The sequence below is a fragment of the Molothrus aeneus genome, chromosome 4 (assembly GCF_037042795.1).
Source record: "Molothrus aeneus isolate 106 chromosome 4, BPBGC_Maene_1.0, whole genome shotgun sequence".
NCBI classification, from domain to species: domain Eukaryota; kingdom Metazoa; phylum Chordata; class Aves; order Passeriformes; family Icteridae; genus Molothrus; species Molothrus aeneus.
The window spans coordinates 18411894-18433197 of NC_089649.1; the positions used below are offsets into that span (position 1 = coordinate 18411894).

The 21304-nt window shown below is 41.0% G+C and overlaps 1 protein-coding gene across 20 annotated transcripts in view; it reads left to right on the forward strand.

The window, feature by feature from the left end:
* The window catches only part of ADGRL3 (adhesion G protein-coupled receptor L3), a 493319-nt gene that overhangs the window by 308583 nt on the left and 163432 nt on the right, over window positions 1-21304 (forward strand). For all 20 annotated transcript variants that reach the window (XM_066548038.1, XM_066548041.1, XM_066548022.1 and 17 more), the window contains one exon: window positions 8713-9513. In XM_066548038.1, coding sequence (XP_066404135.1) covers window positions 8713-9513 — 801 coding nt within the window. The remainder of the gene's footprint in view (window positions 1-8712; window positions 9514-21304) is intronic.

Genomic DNA, 21304 nt, shown 5'->3' on the forward strand with positions numbered 1-21304 from the left:
CCCATTTTATAAAGAAGCTTAGAGCCTGGATGAGGTCTAATTCATGTCTCTGTTGGGGAGACTGGATCTCTGCATCTCATTTGTCCTTGGCTGCAAAAGGCTGATGGGTGCTCAGCATCAGGCTCTTCACTGGCAGCAGGAGACAGCCACAGAACGAGTGCTGCAGAGGGTCAGCCCTGCAGTGCTTACCTCCCTCTCTGGAGCTGTGCTTTCACTTCTTTTGCAATTTTTCTTTTTTTTTTTTTTTCTTTTTTTTTTTTTTTGTTATGGGAGAATGATGTCCAGGTGGCTGATTCTGCTGTAATTTAATGGTGGCTCACTCATCTGCTGTTGTGCTGGAAACAATACCAGGCCAACTGCCAGGGAAAGTTTGGCTGAATGACCTGTAGCCTTAATTGAATTTTGCACAGTACTTGTACTGTATCCTTTTTTTTTTTTCCCTTCTTGTGCTGGCTCATCTTGCTGCTTCTTTTTTAATTGGTGAATTTCAAAGGAAAATTCTGGTGTACAGCAAGTTGAGAGCAACTTTTCTATTTGTGAGGGTAGTGAGTGGTGGCCAGTGCTCCAGCAAACACTTTGAATAGCATAAACAACTTTTTTGTTTTCCAAATACAGGGAGGAATTTGTTTTTCAGGTCGCTTTATCTTTGAAATGGTGCTCTAAACATAAAATCTCATCTACAAAAGAGATTTATACACATTAAGAAATCAGATATTCCTTCTGAAGATGAGCTTTGAATATAACAATTCCTGCTTCTTCTTTTCTTTCCAGTGCAGTATATTTCAGGATTCATTATATCTTAAGTGAATTATCTTTACTTGAGAAAAAAATATTTATCTCTTGGAATAATACATTTAGAAGTGCAGACAATCACATTCAGTATCTGCTGAAGCTGATTAAATGTCTGCTTCTTCAGAGAAGCCAGTCACTGTGACTGCCACCTGGAATAATAATGAGAGGAGAGAGGCAAAGAAAGAATAGAAATTATTCACAGAATTTCAGGAAATCCAAATGTTTGCAAAATCATTGAGAACCAGCTCGCTGTTTGCTCCTCTTGCAGGGCCAGGCACACAGCATGGATCTGTTTAATCCCAAAAGTCAGAATTCCCTGAGTTTCATCTGCTTTCTGCTGGAGAGATTTTTGGTTCTCTCTTTACAATATATTTAAAGGAATAATTTTTTTTGTGTGCTTTTGTAACTAAAATTAGGAAATGAGGTAATAACATTTAAGCTTATAGAAAAATTTGCCTCAAGGGGGACAGTGCCATGGAAAAGCAATTGTTACTACTTGGGTTTTGTGGGAGAGTCCATGTGAGAGCCTGAGCCTCTGATGCCTGTCATCCATTATGTGAATGTCTTAACAAAATGATGGCTTTCTCCCAAAATAGCCTGAAGTTTGATCTAGAATACACAAGGCAATTTTGTAGGAAGCCATAACTTTTTTTCATCTCATAGAAACCTCTAGTGGACAAGACTTAATGTATATTAGTGGTTTCCTGGGTCCTGATGACTTTAAGTTACACTGACAGGTGTTTTAACATTAATAATCCTTAGTTTTATTTTAGTGAACATCTATTAAGCTTAGTTATTATGTATTAAAAAGCAGACTGAAAGCACTGACATTTTAAGGAAGCCCAAATTAATGGTTTGAAAGGTTTCACAAATTTATCAGATAAATGGAAATCTAAGGAGAAAAAAAAATCCACTTATGAGAAATGACAGCTTTGATTTCTGCAGATCTATAGATACCATATTTAAGGATCTAATTTAGGTTGTGGTTCATGAAAGCATAGATTATTGACATTTCCAATCTCTGTGCTTCACAGCAGAATTAATTAGGAGGTGATAATTTCAGGAATGTGTTACATGAAGCCATTGTAGCTCAAAGTACTTGTAGAGCACATTGTTTACTAGTGCTTGCATATTGTATGAAAAACGTCATCTGGAAGTTAAGCAGGTGAGATTATTCCTCTCTTTTATTAAATAAAGGATTGACTCTTCATCTGCTGTAAAATGCAGGCACATCTCCTGGGCAATAAATCCATTATTTTTCCCCCAGCTTTTACAGGAGGGAGTCTAATGTGCACACATAGTTACATACAGCCAAGAAGAAGGAAGTACTCTGTTTGCTGAGACCTTAAAATAATGTTACAAACTAAGTTTCTCCCACCACTGTAATAGTTTTAACCTAAGGAAACTTTAAAGCTTAGGTTGTAGAATAATTTTTGTCTGGTGGAGAGCTCCATTGGAGAGGCTTGAGGTTGAATGTTCTTTCATAAGAGAAATTGTCAGCCACAGGGAAGATAATTCATGGTGATATACTTGATAAGAATAATTTCTTCATTCCTCTGGCTGGAGAATGAAAGTCTGAGTGCTTTACATTCAAGTGTCAGGTTGCTCTTGGACTGAAAATTCCAGTAATGTTAATGGGGTCTGTTCTCCATTTAAATGTGTTCTAGAAAACCCGTCATGTTGAGGAAAAAAAGAAAAATCAAAGTAAAGGAAGACTTGGCGGCAAAAATGGAAAAATAGCATTACTCGTATGTATTTGTAAAATAGTCTTAGAAAACCTAATTCTTCCATTCTTTGTGCTTGCTCCTGAGCCAAGACTCAAGGGGTTTTCCCCTGTTTGCAAGTTCAAACTTTTCACATTAAAAGCTCAGAAAATGAGTGTTTCACTGGGACTGACAGGACGGGAGTTTAGCTGTGACTTGGGGAGGAAGACAAAGGCCATTGTGTCTTGTCTAGAGAGGACAGTTGCATTGGAGGGAGTGAACCCAAAGACCATAGTTTGAATTCCTTTGCGTAGAGGCAAAATATCATCTGACTTTCTGCTGGTGGAGCTTGCTGCAGTGGCTGTGGCTGTGTTCCCATTATCAAGGCGTTTGGGGTCTGGTGACCGCCTACCTGCACTGCAGTGGGACTCCAGGCTTTCCTAGAAGGAGTGGGTGGATGGGAGAAATGGTGCCATGTACTTTGTTTTGTGTCTGTGCTGCACAGAGTGAGCACTGAACTTGGCTGTGTGGTCTCTTTTGTCACTTTAATTATGTGTGGGGAGAAGAAAAAGAAGCAGAGATGGGTACTTCTGCAGCATGTTGAACTTCAGGTTGCCAGAGCATGTCATATAAATGCCAAGCTCGCTCTCTTAGCTTTTCTTCTGGAAAGCCATATATGGGGGTTGAGTGGGTTTGAAATGTAATTTTTTTTTTAAAGTATTTTCATGTTTTAATGAGGCTTGGAGCAACCTGGCATAGCTGAATGTGTCCCTGCCTATTGCTGGGTGGTTGGAATTGGATGATCTTTAAAGTCCCTTCCAACCAAAACCATTTTGTGATTCTGTGATTTTCATTCCCTTGATTTAGGTGTATTTATTTTAGGTCTGCTGAATTTTAAACGTTTCTAGTTTTTTGGGGTTTTTTTGGTTTGTAGGTTTTTTTTTCCTTTTTTTTTTCTCCTGTGACTCCAGGACTCAACCATGCCTTCAAAAAAGAAGAACACTTTCACCTGTGAGCAGGCTCTACATGGACGTGCTTTGGGGCGCCTTGTTAGATTTGCAGCTTCTCAGACATATCCCTGTTCAACCTAGGACCCACAGATGGGGCTGTGTGTTAGGGAGAAACACATAAATTGCTTTTCAGCTTTACCTCCCTATGCATGGGGTCAAGTTGGTTGTGGATATGAGATGCAGCCATGTCTGGCATGAAACACACTCTAGCATGACTGAGAAGCTGCAGCTTGTGCTTCTAAGTTCAGCCTCAAAAACACGTTTTTTTTAGTCCTTCCCTTTTGTCATTAACTATGTGTTTAGTGCTGAGTGTTTTAATTATTAGTCTGAGTATGTTAAATCAATCACATGTGTGAAGGACAGGGGCAGGGAGTGGATGTCACTTATGGCCACTATTAAACATCTTTTAAAAAAGAAAAATTAAACAACTAGCAAAGTACAGGGCATGCATTTTTGCACTGCCTTTGCAATTGCCTTTTAACATTCCCCTACTCACATATTTTTTCCCAGGAGTTTTATGCTGCTGTTGTGTGGGTTTGAAGCAGTGCCAGGGAGACGGCTCTCTGTATGTCTCTGCCACTGTGTGCTTGTGCCTTAAATAGTTGAGTGCAAATCAGTGTGGCGGTAAGAAAATGAGCAGTTAATGTTGTTCAAGTGTTAATTGTGCCAGAGTGTGTTTTCAGTGCCTCAACCCAGCACTAGTAAGAACAGTTAATTAATGCTTTTGTGCAATTTCTTTGAACGGGTGGCAGGAGTCTGCTTGGGGACAGGCTGTAGTGGCTCATGATTGTGTGTTGTCCTCAGTTTTCCTTCCATCTGAAAAATCATGAGAAAATCACTGTATGTGGAAAGTCTTGTTTATAACTCTCCTCAGACACAGCAAGTGGTCCTTGATTTCCTTTTGGCCCCTGACACTGTTGAAGTCAATGGCACTGGCAACCACTGTAGGGAATCAAGGTGATGTTGTTCTCCACCCATGCAGTGACATCAGGAATGGAAGACCTCACTATAAGAATAAAAGTTGTGTATGCCTGGTTTTTTTTCTGTAGAACTGTGTAGGTAAGGTAAACCCTGTGCTGTCATCAGTACTTAAATTCTGTAGACTGGTACAGGCATAACAGATGTAAAATTGTCTGTAACTGGGAAAAATTAAAAAAATATTATACCAGCACTTTATGAAGACAGTTTTGCAGTGGTATGTTCTGTAACTGAAGGGATAATCAGACTCTAATTAGATCCTTTCTTTTAATGTTGTTCAATGATCTAAATCCTCCAAGCTTCTCATGGAACCTGTCTGAAGAATATGGCACCCCAATGTAAGCTGAATTATTATTGAAATTCAAAAGCATTAAGTCTTAAATTAGCAGAGGGAAAATAGGTGTTTGTGACACATACAATGGAAGCACCATTCAGAAGGTCACCAAAACCCATCCGTGTTTGGAATTATAAGAGAGCTGGATACAGCACTGAGTGTTAATAACACATATGAGCTATTCAGGATAAGAGTAATCAACGCTTCAGGTCACTCAGATCAGCTGGTCACAAATATATTATGTCCTCTAGAAGCTTCTCTCTCCCTGCTTTACAATATCATGCTGTTGTTTGAATGCATTACAAAAGCTTTTGCGCGTTTGGAAATGTAAATTACTGCCTTCTATACTGCCAGAGGTACTGTATACCATCAGCCAGGGGAATCAGTGTGAAGCCATATATTTGGGGATCTGTCACATTGCCTTCTTGCTTTTGCCAGGGACATTTAATGCTTTTCTGAATACCTTACTTAACTGTGACCAGCCACAGCCCAGGATGGGGAGAACAAGTGGTGTGTGGGTTTCTCTGACTGCTGTGTCTGGAGCCTTTTAATCTTGCTGGCTCCTTCCCTTGCAAAACCAGATTGCACTCAAATGCATTGTCTCTGCTCCCTAGAGCCCTGACAGCCACATGTTGGAAACATTTGCCTTTAACCTTAACCTGTTATGAGGTAGAAAGGAGCCTGAATCAAAGCCCAGGTAAAAAAGGCTGTTGGAGTTTGTAAACACTCGTTGTGGGAGCTGCAGTTGGCTCCAGCTGTATGCCTCTCTGGACAGGGACGTGTAGATCCACATGTCTAGCCAGAGCATTTGCAGCCCTGCCCTGAAATTGTTCTTCCTCCAAGCCTGCAATTTCCCATCCAAATGAACGAGACTTTTGAATGCAAAGAGTTCTGCAATGCCAGCAACAGAGGACACTTGCCAGATGTCTCGGCCTGGAAAGGGCTAGAGTGAGTTCTGGGCAACAAAACCAAAGCACGCATGCACACCTTTGCATTCCTGTCTCACTTCTCCAAACAGAGATCTCAGCTGTCAAAGCCATCCTGGTTTGCTGGCAAGTTCTCAGTTCTCCCTCTGTTATTTCATGGGGCCTGTCTTCTCTTACACCTTCGGGGAAGAGGCCCCACGGAACCAGGAAACCACAGGGCTGGGGTGCGGAGGCTGCTGGGTCCCCACCAAGCTGGAAGAAGTCAGGGCCTGTGCCACAACTGCAGGAGGCTTTTGGATGAGGACCCACAAACTTTGTTGCAGGAGGTTGTTAGGTGCAGAAACTAGTACCAAGTATTCAGGAATTAATAAGTGCACTTCATTTATTTATTTATTCCACCTGAAAGGGGCTTTGTCCAAAGGGACACAGTCTCTTCAGCAGCATTATGATGCACAGTGAATAATTCACACTAAAATATCCAGCAAGTTCTGGGGTTGGGCTTTGAAAAATGTGCTTACATATTTTTGTCTCATTAACACTGTGAATCTTTGGGATCTTATTTATAAGTGCTACAATGTTTCCAGTGCTTTTTTCCAACTCTTACTGAAGTGTTTCTCCAAGACAAAGGACAGGACTCTACAAGCATCCATGGACATGCCTCATTTGATTCTCCTAAGTTTTTTTTTTTTTCCATGTTATAAGTTAATATTTTCCTATTTTAGGGAGGGATCTCTGTTTTACAGGATTTTGGCAAAACGTATGAAGATGTATATTATATAAAGTTTCTCCCTGGAATTTTTATTCTGTACATAAAGCTGTATCAGTCATATTTCACTTAATGGATATTTCATTTTGTTCTATGAAACTAGTCCAAGGTTGCTCCTGACAAGGTAGAGTCCAGGGGGCTCATTACATCCCAGGTGTTGGGCTTTTTTTTTTTCTTCTGCCAGATTTTTCTCAAGTTAAAATTTATCTGTATTTTGTTCAGCTTGTCTGCATATTATCCAGTGTATATATCAGAGGAAAGGTTTATATATATATATATATAAATGTTCACATACCAAAGTAAATTAATAAATCTTCCTTTTCTTATGAAAGAGGTAAAGAAAAGTACCTGGCCAATACAGTACCATTAATCTATTCTCTTTTCTCCTTTCTCTCTTTACCTCTCTCTCTACAATAGAAGTGGAACAAAAAGGTAATTAAATACCTTTCAAATTATATATATATATTACTTATGTATAGGCTAAGTTATTTAACAGTTTAACGTTTTAGTTGAAATACTTTGTCATTAATTCTCACTACCTTTTTGTTAAAGTTTATTTAGTATCTCTGCTGCTCAACTTCACCAGATAACTCATGTTTGCTGAAAAGTTTTTAACCGGTGCCACCTTTTTTTTTTTCATTAAATTTATATTCAAAGGCTTAGAGAACTCATTTTCCTGCCCCAAAGAATTTGGAAGGTGTGCATACATATGTATGTGCATAAGTATATCTAATTATGGCATAAAAGCCTCTTGGAAATGGCACCCCTTTTTCAGCAACTCTGCGTGGTTACTTAGACTCCAATGGATCTATATAATTTTATACTGGTTATTAAATCTGATTTTCCTCCTGTCTTGCTCTCCAGACAACATTACCAATTTCTGCATTTACAAAAAATAATCAATTATGCTCCGAGCAGGAAGTGTGAATGTGGGATCCCATCCTGCCAGCCCCGTGCTGCCGGAAGCGCGCGGTGGGATACTTCTTCATGCCTCCCTGCCGCCCATCCCATCGTCATGGTCACTGTGCGGAGATCAGCGTTCCAAATAACCAACCAGTATTCTCCCCCTGAAGGGTGTGCAGTGCCTCCAGGCCAGGAGGGTGCTGGTGGGGATGGCCAGGGCCAGATTTGCTCCGCAGCATCCCTCCTCTTGCCTCCCCATCCAGCCGGCTGGCCCCTGGCAGGTGGTGTTCCCGTGGGGCCCAGGTCAGCCGGGCAGTGGCTGAGCCTCTTCCCAGGTCTTGGGTGTGCCCTGGCCCCTAACAGCCCCCCTCCTCCTGAAGTCTGAGCAGCAAAGCATCCCAGTTAGTCAAACTGCTCCTCTGTGCTCCTCTCATGTAACAATAGAAGGTATATGTTTTTAAGTTTGAATTACTACTATATTTAACAGGACATTTTTTAACTGATTAAAATCTAGACATTGGGTTCCTCTCCAGCAAACTTTATTCCTTTCCTTCCTTCTTTCCTTTCTTCCTTTCTTCCTTGTCTTTTCCTTTCAGCATCCATATGTCATTCGTTTTTAATTGTGTGGACTGCATGTTTCATGTGTCCTGTAGCAGCTTGGAAAGTCTCATTCCTAGTTATACTCCAGATGGGTGTTCCCCCCCCACACTCCCTTTGCTTTAAATGCTCCTCTGAGTTGCTAAGGGATTCACCTCTGCTTTGCTATTGGTATCCTTTAAATATTTAATATCACTTGGGCTGTAAGGATGGGAATTTCTTTCTCTTATTTCCATTTCTAGGCCACTCTTCTGTGGGCTGTTCAAATAAATATGTGGATCAATTCCCTCGGAGTTTAGCCCTTCACCTAGTAGGTACAGATTCACTGCAGAATATAATTTGGAAACACAAACCCAGAAATCCTTTGGGGGCACATATTCATTTCAGAGTTTACAAAAGCGAGTGGTCCAAGTAAGTATACCTGTAAAAATAGATTTGAAAAGCAATAAGAAAACGAGCCACAGCCGATAGAAAAAGCAGGGGGGGGCGGGGGGGAAAAACCCAGTTTGATGGAGCAGATTTTGTTCCAGAGATATGGTGGGCAGGAAGGATAGTCTCCAGCTCCAAGGCATTGCTCTTGGGTTTCCTCTCATCACAAGTGTCCTCTGCTCCAGGACTAGAAGCTGTTGAGATGCTTTGGCCAGCCACTCCTGAACTGTCATTAACTTTTGTTTTTCTTTCAAATTCTTTTCCCCTACGACAGTTTTTCTTTGCCCTGGACTGCTGAAGGGAGTTTACCAGAGCGAACACTTATTCGAGTCTGACCACCAGTCGGGCGCCTGGTGCAAGGACCCTCTGCAGGCCTCTGACAAGATCTACTACATGCCCTGGACGCCGTACCGGACGGACACGCTGACGGAATACTCCTCCAAGGACGACTTCATCGCCGGCAGGCCGACCACCACCTACAAGCTCCCGCACCGGGTGGACGGCACGGGGTTCGTGGTGTACGACGGGGCTTTGTTCTTCAACAAGGAGCGGACCAGGAACATCGTCAAGTTCGACCTGCGGACCAGGATAAAGAGCGGGGAGGCAATCATCGCCAACGCCAACTACCACGACACCTCTCCCTACCGCTGGGGAGGCAAGTCCGACATAGACCTGGCCGTGGACGAGAACGGGCTCTGGGTAATCTATGCAACAGAACAGAATAATGGCAAAATTGTCATTAGCCAGTTGAACCCTTACACGCTAAGGATCGAAGGGACGTGGGATACTGCCTATGACAAGAGGTCAGCTTCCAATGCCTTCATGATCTGTGGGATTTTATATGTGGTGAAGTCTGTGTACGAAGATGACGACAATGAAGCCACAGGGAATAAAATAGACTACATATATAACACTGACCAAAGCAAGGATAGCATGGTGGATGTGCCCTTTCCAAACTCCTACCAGTACATTGCTGCTGTGGATTATAATCCCCGGGACAACCTCCTCTATGTATGGAACAACTATCACGTTGTAAAATACTCATTGGATTTTGGCCCACTGGACAGCAGAGCAGGTAAGGGGTTTAATACCAAACCAAAATTCTTCCTGTTTTTTTTTTGGTTTTTTTTTAATATTTATTTTTGTGAAAAGCTGAAGTACACTCCTGTCCTACTGATCTGGCTGAGTTTCTGCATATAAAGCCCCTCCACAGATGTATAATGGCTATTAAGACATTAATATGTGCAGATTTTTTTTTTTTTTTGTCTCAGTTGAAATGAAATGAATGAAGGAGTATCATAGCACATAGTAGCCTGAAACAGTTTCCAAATGCCCATGCTTTTGTTCACAGGGGTAGCAGTCTTTTATTTGGAATCGAATTTCTTTCGTACATGATCAGATCATTTTCCCTTCTGCAGGAATTTTGACAAAACAAAGCATAGAAGTTGTTGTTGTTGCAAACAGCTGGAGGAAAACTGCCTGCCAGTTTAAATTACTTTGTTTCATTAAGCTGGGGGAGTTTTGTCTTTTTAGAGAAGCTCAGACTAATTGAATTTGTGAGCATGCACCCACAAGTGTGGAGTCAGGAGGAGAATCAACAAAATCCTCTAAATTCTTGCTTTATTTTCTGTAAAGTTTCTTTTTTAAAGCATTTCAGGACTTATTGTGACTTACTATACTTTATCTTAGGGGATCATTGGGCCCCCAGAGGTTTCCCAGCTTCTCCACCTTTTTTCCTGTTAGAAATGTGCTGGTAGTTACTTTAGGTATATTCTCTTATATATAAGGGAATTCCATCATCATTTTGCATTCATAAAGTTGCTACTTTACTAATAACAAACTTAGCCTGCACTGCGGTCAAGCTTGCATGATTTGCAAGAGTTTCCAAACAGGATTTGCTCAGTGGTTTTAAATGATTGTTACTGTACTGATGAAGTCATAGCATCAGGTATTTCTTGTGGTTGATTGTGTGCTTTGAAAGGGTGGAAAAGTAAGAAAAAATGCAGAATTAATATAATTTGGACAGTAAAGTATTCAACCAGTAATGTGGCTTTTTCTGAAACATTTCCTTTTGTAAGTAAGAAACTTGAACGTGCATGAGGGTATTCAGAGCTTTAGATTACAAAAGAGAAATGAAAAGATTTCCGTTGATGAGATTTTCTTTTCCTGTGTGCAGCTTGTTACCCATATAAAATGAAAGTGGATCAAGAGATGCTGAAAGAAATTGTGGGTATGAAAATCTGGGGAGGGCTGGAATAAAAGTAGTAAACTGGCAGTGAAATTGTGATTTTTTTATAAAAATGTAATGAAGGGGAGAAGAAAAACTTGAAGAAGCAGATGAACAAGAACTGAGTGACTGTTAAGGAGTAGAGATATTTTCAATGATGTTGACCTCTGTAAGATCTCAGATGAGTAAAAAATAAAGTAATAATTCTCCTTCTCCTGACTTAATGACAGGCATGTACTTTCTGGGTGGTGGAGTGAAGCAGAGCAATTTGTGAGCTATTGGTTATTCCCAAGGAGTGGAAATCAATTGCATCCCTTCCATTTCACAGAGTTTCTCTCATTTTTGGTGAATTATTTCCAGGTATTATAACAGACTCTTTGCTGGTGCTTGTTCATGTGGTGACCATTGTCAGTAATAGCATCCTTAATACAAAAAAAAAAAAAAAAAAAAAAAAGCTTTAATCAGTGAAAAACCTAAAATAGGGAAAAAAAAGGAAATTGTTCTCCCTTTTTTTGCAGTGTAAGATGGTGAAATGGGAGAGTAGGTGAAAACCTTGCAGGGGGCTGAAAGTGTGTGAGGTCTTGGTTTATCTGTGAGAATTTGGTTTATCTTTGTGTAACTCTGGTTTGAAGCCACTCACTCTGGTTTGGATGAGAATTTAGAATCCCCCAGTGCTCAGATAGGAAGGTGAAGCAGTTCTAAGCTTTGGATGGTGGGCATGAGGGAGTTAATCTGGTGTCAGGGAATCTGGTGAGCCTTCTCTGACATTCCCTGTGTGCAAATTTTGTACAAAGCTTTGTAATATGGATGAAAGGCTGAATTTTACCTGTGGTTTTCTTCTCTGAGAATTATTAGGATTTCCTTTTTGGCAAAACTGCATAAGGATCCCATTACCTCACTATTTTACAAGTTTAGAGGACTTTTGAGACGTCTGCTCTGACAGCAGCTGAATTTTTTGATGAGAAAACTCGAATGGGCCAAGACATTTCAAAGAGAAGAGAAAAAATTTCACTAAGGGAGTTTACTGCTCCATTACCCACATAGCCCGATCAGTGGGAACAAGTTTTGATGAATCAGTGAGATAGAAGCACTGATTTTGAGTTGGACAGGTGGACAAATAGTTGCTTGACATCAGGCTTTTTTGCAGAGAGGAGCAAGGAGACCAGGTCTGCATGGTGCTTTCTCTGAAAGTTCAGTGCAACCCATTTTGGGTTAGCACCAAATTCATGCTGCATTGCTTTACATGTAACACTAAATATCTGGTTGGTATAAACCCAGCTCCTCCACCAAAGAGGAAGAACTGAAGCTGATACAACCCTGGGAAAGAAGTGAAGAACCAGGATATTTTTATTTGGGCTTTTTTAGATTTTTATTTTTAATGGAGTGGACTGTTGATATGTGTCTCTTCTCTTCAAAAATCATCAGTGTTTCTTTGTATCAGAGCCATGTTCAATGCAGGCATTTTCCATGGTGTTACAATTTGAGTAGCAAAATTTGTAAACAATATCAGCTTAATTAGAAAATAAAAGAAGGATTGTAAAATTGATGGGTTGAACATATGGGTTGTTAAAAAACAATTAAGGGTGAAGTTTTAGAAGAGCTCTTAAAACCAAAAATTGATCATAACAAGAAAAGTGAAATACTTAACTACTTAAATAGCCAGCAGCCTATTGGAAATCACTTGCATTTCATCATGCATTTCAGGAGTATCTGAAATAAAATACAGGTTTTGGGACTGCAGTTCACCTAGAATCAAGCATTTTCAGTCTTTTCCCAAACTGTTCTGAGAAATTGGGAGTTGACAGGAGTTGCTTCATTTATAGGAAAGGCGGCGCTCGCATCCTCTTGCTGTTCACATTGTGTCTAAGCATTTTCTGTTATCTTTAATTAAAGATCTGTGCATGTAGGTTTGGAGCATACTTGAGACCTTCACTGTTGCGGTGCCTCTCTTACTTACTATTTTAAAAAAGGGGCTTTTACTCCTTGGAGAGAGTGAATGTCAAATGGTGGAGTTTCTGTGCTCAACTTCTGCAGCAGTTGAAGTTACTGGAGAAAACAAAATATTTTGAAGTGCTAAAAGCAGAGTTTAGCTGATCTTGAATCAATTCAAGGCTCTTGATGGAATTAAACCCAACTATTCCTTTTTCTCAGAAATGAGAAAAGCTGCATTTTAAGGTTTTACCCCGCTCCTTTTTGTTCCCCTTTTGTCTGGGGTTGTTTTCATTTATCCCAAAAGTGGTTTTGAAAGCAAACACTCCTCAGTGCCTGCAAGTCCCAAGAAACCTATCATTAATGTCTGCCCTCAAGAAGTGAACTTGAAGATACCAAAAGCCTTTGAAGTGTATTTTCTTTGAGCTGTTTGGCCTTAAAATGAGCTTCTTGGAGAATGCTTCTTCATAAATGCTCCTGAGGTTTTGGGTTATTTCTTTGTAGCTTCTATTGAGTTTGTGAATTTTAAGTGTTAGTAAGGATAGCTCTGAATTTCTTCTCATTCTTCAAGAAGTTAAACCCAGAACAGTATTCAGGTTATTTTTTATGTGTCCTACTAGACATATGCAGAGGGGGAAACAGAAGGCTGTAGTGACAGGATGATTTTTTTTTAGTTTTTCCAATGTCTAAAATTTTTCTAATGTTTCTAAAATTTTTTCTAATGTCAACCTAATCAGTTGACATTCACCAGAGTTACCTGTTTTAATCATCACTCACTTATGATACATTCTGTGCAAATAAACTCAAGAAAATATCAACAAACCTTCCTCTCCAAGAAGGAGAAGTGCTCCCATCCTGCTTCCCAGTGCTGTATGTGTGCTGCAAGCACACATCTCCCGGTGCTGTGCCTCAGCACCTCCCTGAGCAGGCACAGCTCTTGTCTGGACACCAGCCAGGGGGTCCTGGGCATCACACAGACCACAAGTTCTGTCTTTTAAATTTATTAGGTGCCCAAGTGCTGGCAGCTCTTGCCAGGGCTCAGGATATGCTGCCTGAGCATTTGGGTGCTTAGGTGGGCACTGGAGCATTCCCCATAGTAGAGAAGTCCAGGGAAGAACTTGAACCAAGTTAAAGATCTCTTTGTGCATATTTTGGCCTTGGATGTCCTGGTAGCCATTCCCAGTGACATGGGGGACACAGACCGTCTATTTTTGAGAAGATATTTTAAATTATGTCCAGGAGACCCAAGCATTACCATATGGGCTGTTCCATGGACGTATGAAGTTAATAAACAAATATGCCCAGTATATAAGGAAGATAGTGATATGATCTGTAGGACTTTGGATAAAGCCTAAATGTGCTTAAGTGTCTTCTGCACATTTCATATTAACACTGTAGACTGCCATTCTGATAATCAAATGTGATACAGAAATTACATGGATTTCTCTGATATTTTAAGAATCCCAGAGGGTGTATGTCAAACTTTTATCTTCCACATTTTGTCGAGTATTGTGGGATGCTCCTTTGACGTGTGATTGCAAGTATTTTATTCAGTCAGAATGTTTGGGTTGTTTTGTGCTTTTTCTTCCTAAAGCAGTTTCAAAATGCAGATAAGGTGAACAGTCTGTCCTTATAATATGCTAATTAAGTGCATTTGTGTCTTGGGTAAAAGACGTGGCAGTATGGTGATGAGTAAGGACTTTAAACACATATGACACCTCGTTAAAATGTAATTTTCACATCATAAATCTGAGGCCTTTCCTTTGACAGCTGAGTAATGTGGGCAGTGGGCAGAGGAACTTGAACATTTCAAGGCTGCCATGTGCTCACACGTGGCTGGGAGCTGCTTCCTGCGCTGCTCGCCTCCGACACCCGACTTCCTTGCCCAGGAACGCCCCAAAAGGGCTGCAGGATCTCAAATCCCACTTGTGCACAGGATATGAACTGCTATGGCTTCAAGAACCCCTTGTGATAAGCCACATTTGCTATCTCTGAAGTTGAATCTGGGCTGCATTTTAAAAGGCCAGCTGAGCCCTTCTGATGAGCAGTTCTCCTGGTGGACAAAGGCCATTTTTTAGGAAGCTGCTGAGTTTTTAATTGCTGCTTCTTCTGTGTTTTTACTTTCCAGTTGCTCTCCTCCCATGTAGGAGCATCCCTGCCTCTCTCACTCCTGTTCCTGCTCATTGCTTACAGTGACAGCTGCTGGTTGCACAGTGTTGCTGGAGGCTTTCAGAGAGATAAGCTCTTGCTTTCAGGAGCTTCTGCTAAACGTGTAGTATGACTGCAGCCCTGACTTCCAACCACCAATATCTGCCCACATATTCATGTTCCATTTAGGCAATGAATATTTCAGTCCCTTTTTGCTGTCTCGGGCAGAAAGGGATGTCTGAGTTTGGAGGTGAAAAAAGCAGAACATCTTTTACAACAAAGCAGGCCTTTCAGCCTACATCTGTTGGGCAGACAGTACCTTAAGCTCAAAGGGACAGGAGGACAGTATTGCTTTCCTACTCCATTTTGAGGCCTGGTCTATCTCCTAATTTTTATCCTGTTTTAAATTTGCCCTCTTTGTAAAGCAGTGTTTGAGTAGAAAATTATAAAAAAGCATCATACCACGCTAGACTTCTGAAATTAGGGGTTTCTGCTTTCTGTCTGGAAAGCTGGAGTTCGAGCTCTTTTGTCTACCCCATCACAAATAACCCTTAAAAAGTGCAATATTCCTCAGCTTCAAAATTCTGCCTTTGCAGAGCCTGTCATAAATATTAATACTGTTTGGTTAGCACAGTGGGATGAACTTCGGTGCCTCTTCAGTACGAATAAGTATGTGGTTGCTCCTTTTTCCTAAATAAAACTACCATGGAAGAGCAGATAATTTTACCAGAATTGGAGCAGCCTTCCTCTTCCTCAATTTACTGCTCCTGCTCTGAGGCACCTGTTTAGACCACCCTGAGAAAATGGAACAGCCGACCTAACCCATCCATGAGCTAAACTGGGGTACTGCCGTATCTTCATGGGAGGTCAGTTGTTGCCATTGCCTATATCCACGGACTGGGATTCTGTTCCCATGGGAATGCTTGGGGATGGGGCTGGTGGGCAGCCAGGATGGTTGAAGTAAGGGGGGAAGGGCAGGAAGAGACAAAATGATTAAGCTAAAACTTCACTTTCAAGCTTCAAAACAAAAGGAGGCCTGAGGCTTCGGCACTTCATAATCCTGTCAACACCGTGAGGGGGAAAGGACCTTGCCAAGAACGTGTCTGAAAAGCTGAGACAGCTGTTTCTGGCAGCAAGCATGGGATGCAGATAGAGGGGTGATTGCTTAGGAAAAAAAGCATTAACTGCCAGTGAAGGATGGTGGCTTCTCCTCTTGTGCAGCGAGCTTCTCAACGTGAGGGAATCAGCCTCAGTAGTGATTAATTGTTTTTTCATTGAGTTCAAGACCACTGAGTCATGCTGACATCAACCATGGCTTATCAGTCCACTTAGCACCAAACCCAGCTGTGAATGTGCCAGCACTTAGGGTTAGAGCAGTTTGCCAGCAGCAGGGAGCAAGAGGTGACACGTAGCAAATGTCCAAGGCTGCTTTTTGCAGGAGGAAGGGGCTGCATTGTCTACTAGAGACAGCCTTTGAGTGCTGAGTTTTTAAGCATGATTTTAGTGATTAGTCCATCATTTATCCCTTGGCCAGCAGATTTAGCTGGCTTGTGTACAGTGATGGGGGTCTGCATGGGATTGGGGCTTTAGCCCAAGAAGAGGCTCCTGGATGTTCCATTTTTGAGCTGTTGCCTCTGCCAGCTCCTTTCCTCCCAGCCCAAACTGAGATTGTAATGTGCCAGGCTTTTTCTCAAGGCATTGCCCTCTCCATGCAGGTTGTATTTGTGCACTTTGACACCCGGTGTGGGGCAAACACCTTTTGCTCCTTGCAGTTCTGGTGTGGCCTGGCTTGGGACATGGTTATCCTGGATTTGGTTTTTTGCTACTGCATTTTTGAAATGAGCAGCCTTTATTCCTGTTCCCCACTGAAAATACCTCCACCACGGTAGTTCACGGGTCTGGATTGCTCTCCTCCCTCGTCTGCCACTGATTGTGTTTGTTCTGGAAATGACTAGTGCAGTATTTTTAGCAACACTTATTAAGACTCGTCTCCTAAAGTCTAGTTCAGTGTTGCTAATTAACTTCTTGAATGCCACCAGCACTCTGCAGTGCTGCTATGCCAGGTTTTCTTTTTTTTTTCTTTTTTTTTTCTTTTTTTTTCTTTTTTTTTCTTTTTTTTTTTCTTTTTTTTTTTTAACTGAGAGAGCAGTTATGGATGCCCTGCCATTTTCTGCTTTAGAGTCAAGGCAATTAGGGGAGGCATTGGATGTCCTTCTTTCTGCCTTCATAATCAGGTTAAAGAAGAGTAAGAAGCTCTTTAGGAGTCAGCTACAAAATTACTGAACCTTTAAGGGAGGTCTTTAAAGAGTCTTCCCTTGACTTCAGGCAGTTGTGGTGCTGCCCTTGGCGGGTCCCCATCCTTCAGGTCCAGCAGCAAGTCAGCTTTCCAGAGGTATATTAGTGCTGATAAGAAGTACCCCAAGGCATGTATAAGGAATGGAAGGGTCAGCATTATCCTCATAAATCCAGCTGAACTCTCATGGTAGGGTTGGATTGGATCGATTACTGATAGGAAGGGAATTTAGGTTGAAGGAGCAAAAAGAACGTTGGTAGCTAGTTTGAAGACCTCCGTGTTCAGGGAGAAATGGGACCAGCCATGAAGGGCTGTGAAATGGCCCTGAAAGGGGAACACAGATTAAGGAAAGAAATAAGTAGTAAGCACTTTAAAGCACTCCCCCTCCAAGTGCATTTTTTTATTACTAACTATGCTAAAGCAAGAGAGTCAAATTGTGAAAAAATCAAGAATAGAAGTGTTGATTTCTTTCAGGGGAGTCCACTAGGTGTGCAAACGTAAAGGTTGATAAAATGAAAAACTTTCTGGGACAAAATCCCAGAAGAGTTTCAGCACAGCTTTTATTCAGATAAATCCTCTGAAGCTGGTGGGTGTTTGGGCTAGAGGCTTCAGGAGTGAGTCTGCAGTGGATTGCTGTTTGCTCTGGAAGGAATTGCATTTTGCCAGTGAGAGGCCCTTTGACATCCTGATTTGTGTCTGAAGCATCCAAAAAGAATATATAAATTGTAAGCTGGAACAAATGGTGAATATCCATATGAATTTAAGTTGCAATATCTGCCTTACATTTTAATGTTGAAAAGGTTATTTTTTAAGGGTGTGCTCATGATTGGAGGGCAAAGGAGGCAATAAAGGCTTGGGTGAACGAGATGTGTCCAAGAAAACAATGTCATGATTGTTCGCTATAACGGGATTTCTTCACTGTAAATAGGATTTTTGCTTGATTAAAATGTGCTGAGAGGAAACAGGACTTAAGGGAAGTTTCACTGAAATACAGGATTCAGTTTGAAGAGACTGGCACTGAAGAGGCAAACCGGCTGTTTTATGTTACGTAGCCCCTCAGGTCTGTTTTCACAAAGTACCACCTGCTTGAGACTCAAAGGGGAGGGGGAAAAAAACCCAAAGAAACATCAGAGCTAAAAAGTATAGAAGTTATACACTGGTCATGACAAAGATGGGAAAATCAGCTGCCTTTATACCAGTTTGAGCTGGCTTACTGGAGTGCCATTCATGCTTCCCTCAAATAGCTGGAATAAATTAAGACAACCACTGGAGAGATGAGGCGTTAGGCAGCTCTGCAGTTCTTTTTCATCTGTTGATGTTTGGGACAGAGACAGGGAAAGGGCTGTCTAAGCTGCAGGCAGAGAGAAAAAGTAAAGGCAACATCAATTATAGACATGCCAGCAGAGATGAAGTCCGTACCCCACTCCTAAGATCTTTCCAACCTACCATGTGAAGAAAAGCTTTTTGAGCCCCCATGTACTGGCCTTCAGCTGCTCCTCTGTGTTAAATTATTCCCTCTATCCAAGGCGTGCTTGGAGGATGCTGTGGCTCACTAAGGTCGATCAGCCTGGATTCATGTGATGCTTTGCACTCTTGTACTGCCAAATTAAGCAAATGACTGGTGATGTTAATGTGAGCGTGAAGGCTCCAGGAGGAGGGAAACATGTATGACAAAGAAAGAAAAGAAATCAGGGAAATTTTTCTTCTTTTTTTTTTTTTTTTTTTTTTTTTTGAAGGATAATAAAATATATTTGCTTGATAGGAGCATATTGAGTACCTTGGTAGCCTTAACCGCAGTGAATATTTCTGGCCTTCTCCTCGTAAGTGTTTGCTTTTCTCACTGGACAGTAACTGCCAAGTATTTTCTTGATGCAATATTGAGTGTGTTACAAGTTATTCATGAGAAATGTCCTTGGAATGACTGGAACAGATTTTCTTGATGAAAGCGTTGGGCTCTTCTCTGTGGCAAGTATCAGGCTGAGTGAAGGATGCCATCACCCAAAAAGTAAAGCCAAGGTGGAGAGTGCTCTGGCAAGTTTCTGGTTGATTTGTACAGTTCAAGGTGAACATTCATGCAACATTCTGTTGGAAGAGGTGCCTGTGGCTGGTGCCTTGCTTGTAAATGTAAGTTCTCTTTATGGGTAAATCAAGCCTCCTCCTGAGCTCGGTGGGGAGTAAATGAAGCTTTTGGGTAGCCTAAAACTGCATGGTAAGAACACAGTGTTGTGTAAGGCTGCTGTAATGTGTTTTTTCATATAAATGAGTTCAAATTGACTCTGGTATGAGGAGTAGAACAGAGAATTAAATTAGATTAATAGATTTTTTAAGACCAGAAGGGACCATTAGCTCATTTAGTCTGACCTCTGTAATGCATTCGATTGGATTTCATCCGCTTCCTCTTCTGCTGAGCCTAATGACTTGACTTTAACTGAAGTGTACCTTCAGAAAGGCACCCAGACAATCAGTGCCTCACTTCACTTTTGTGCTTTTCTTGGTTGGATATTCTCTCCCTCAGTTAAGAGGCAAAATAACATTTGCATTATAAATGTTTTGATTGTGCCTATTTGCATTATCCATAAAAAGGTAAAAATGTGTTTCTTGGGTCATACTCTTTGGACCTTGCTCAGACAGTGCTCTGGAGATTGCCTTCTATGGGAGCTAATGGTAGGTCTGATTTTTTATTTTGTTTTTTTAAAGATTTTAGAAACTTGTTACTGCAGTGGGAAATTCCTGAATAGACCAAAATAACAAATAATTCACTAGCAATGAGAAAATAGCTTTCTGGGCACTAAAATCAAGAAAGCCTTTACTTTCAGATGTGTACTTTATGATGAGTGCCACTAAACGTGTGTGTAAACCCTGCTTTCTAAGTAAAAGAAATTACCAGTCTGCAGAGCTTGCATACTGCTCTCTTAAGGCCACTTCCATTTTTGTTTGAACCAGAGTGCTAGGGAGTGACATTTAAACCTTGGAGTTTGTCATCAAGTTCTAATTTTCTTCTTGATGAGAACATCTGTCCATGGGAAAGGGCAAAACCTTGTTACAGCAGTTTTTGTATAAAGTATTGAATGATTTAATTCCAAATGGGTGTTCTGATTGATGACTTGTCTTTTTCCCCCACTTTTGTTTCCCATACTCTTTTTAAAAGAGTGTTCTGGAAAAAAAAATAAATTATGTTGATCATACAAGGAAATGAACTGTAGATGATACAAGAAGTAATTGAGTAATTAATTAATTGTGTTAAGAGGCTTGTTAGCACTAGTTTTATCATGGCAAAATATACTGGCAAATTCTGGTGGAAAGGGGTTGTAATTTTCTTAATATACAGACATAAATTTCCTGCACTCATCAGTGCCTTAATTCAAATTGAAATATGATTTTTCCTTCAAACACTGTGTTTTACAATACTTTGGATAAACTTCACCTTCAGGCATTTCTTTATGGTTAGTAACCACCTGAGAGAGGCTTTATCAAGGCTGTGGCTTTGTTAGATTGAGCAGCTTGAGGGTAGGCATGTATCAAGGGAGGCTAGGGAAGTCCTCTCTTGCCCTTCACAGCAGAATTTGTGACCAAAATGGTCCTGTGCATGTTTGGAAGTCATTGTCACAATGTTCTTGGCAGAGTAAACATCAACTGTAACCAAAGAAAAGTTATTGGAACTAGCCAAAATTACTGCAAAATCTCGTTGGGGCTAGCTGGTATGAGGGCAGTGCCAGTGGGAGTTTTGGTCTGTGGGTTCCCAGACAACCTGATTTATAATTGAACATGGCAGGCATCACCTTGCTGAACCATGGCCCCTACGTGTTTCATTAAATCTCCTCCTTGTGATGTCTTCTAGGGCAGGGGGAAGTGATGTGAAGTTTCCTTCTACAGTTGGTTAACACTTAGCAGTGAGGAATGTCTTTTCTTTAGTGAGTAAAGCCACAGCTGTAAAAGCAGGTCCTCTCCAGATGAAGGTCTTGTTACAGTGGCCTGTCTGTCCTCTCCCTACTCCAATTTGAAAGCTGATTTTAATATGCCAAAGGAATAATCATAAAAAATATGGCATGCATCAGTGCATTTCTCTAATTCATCTTCCCTCAAAACCTTTGGACCCTTTTCTGATAGGTAATATGTAAGGAAAGATGATATGAAGGGAAGAGGAGGGCTAAGGCAGCCTTTCTTTCCACTTGGAATCCACAGAAAACAAAATTATTATTTTTGCCTAAAATTAGAAGAAAAGAGAGGTAGTCAAGTTTTAGGAAATCTTGAACTTGCAAGGCACAGACT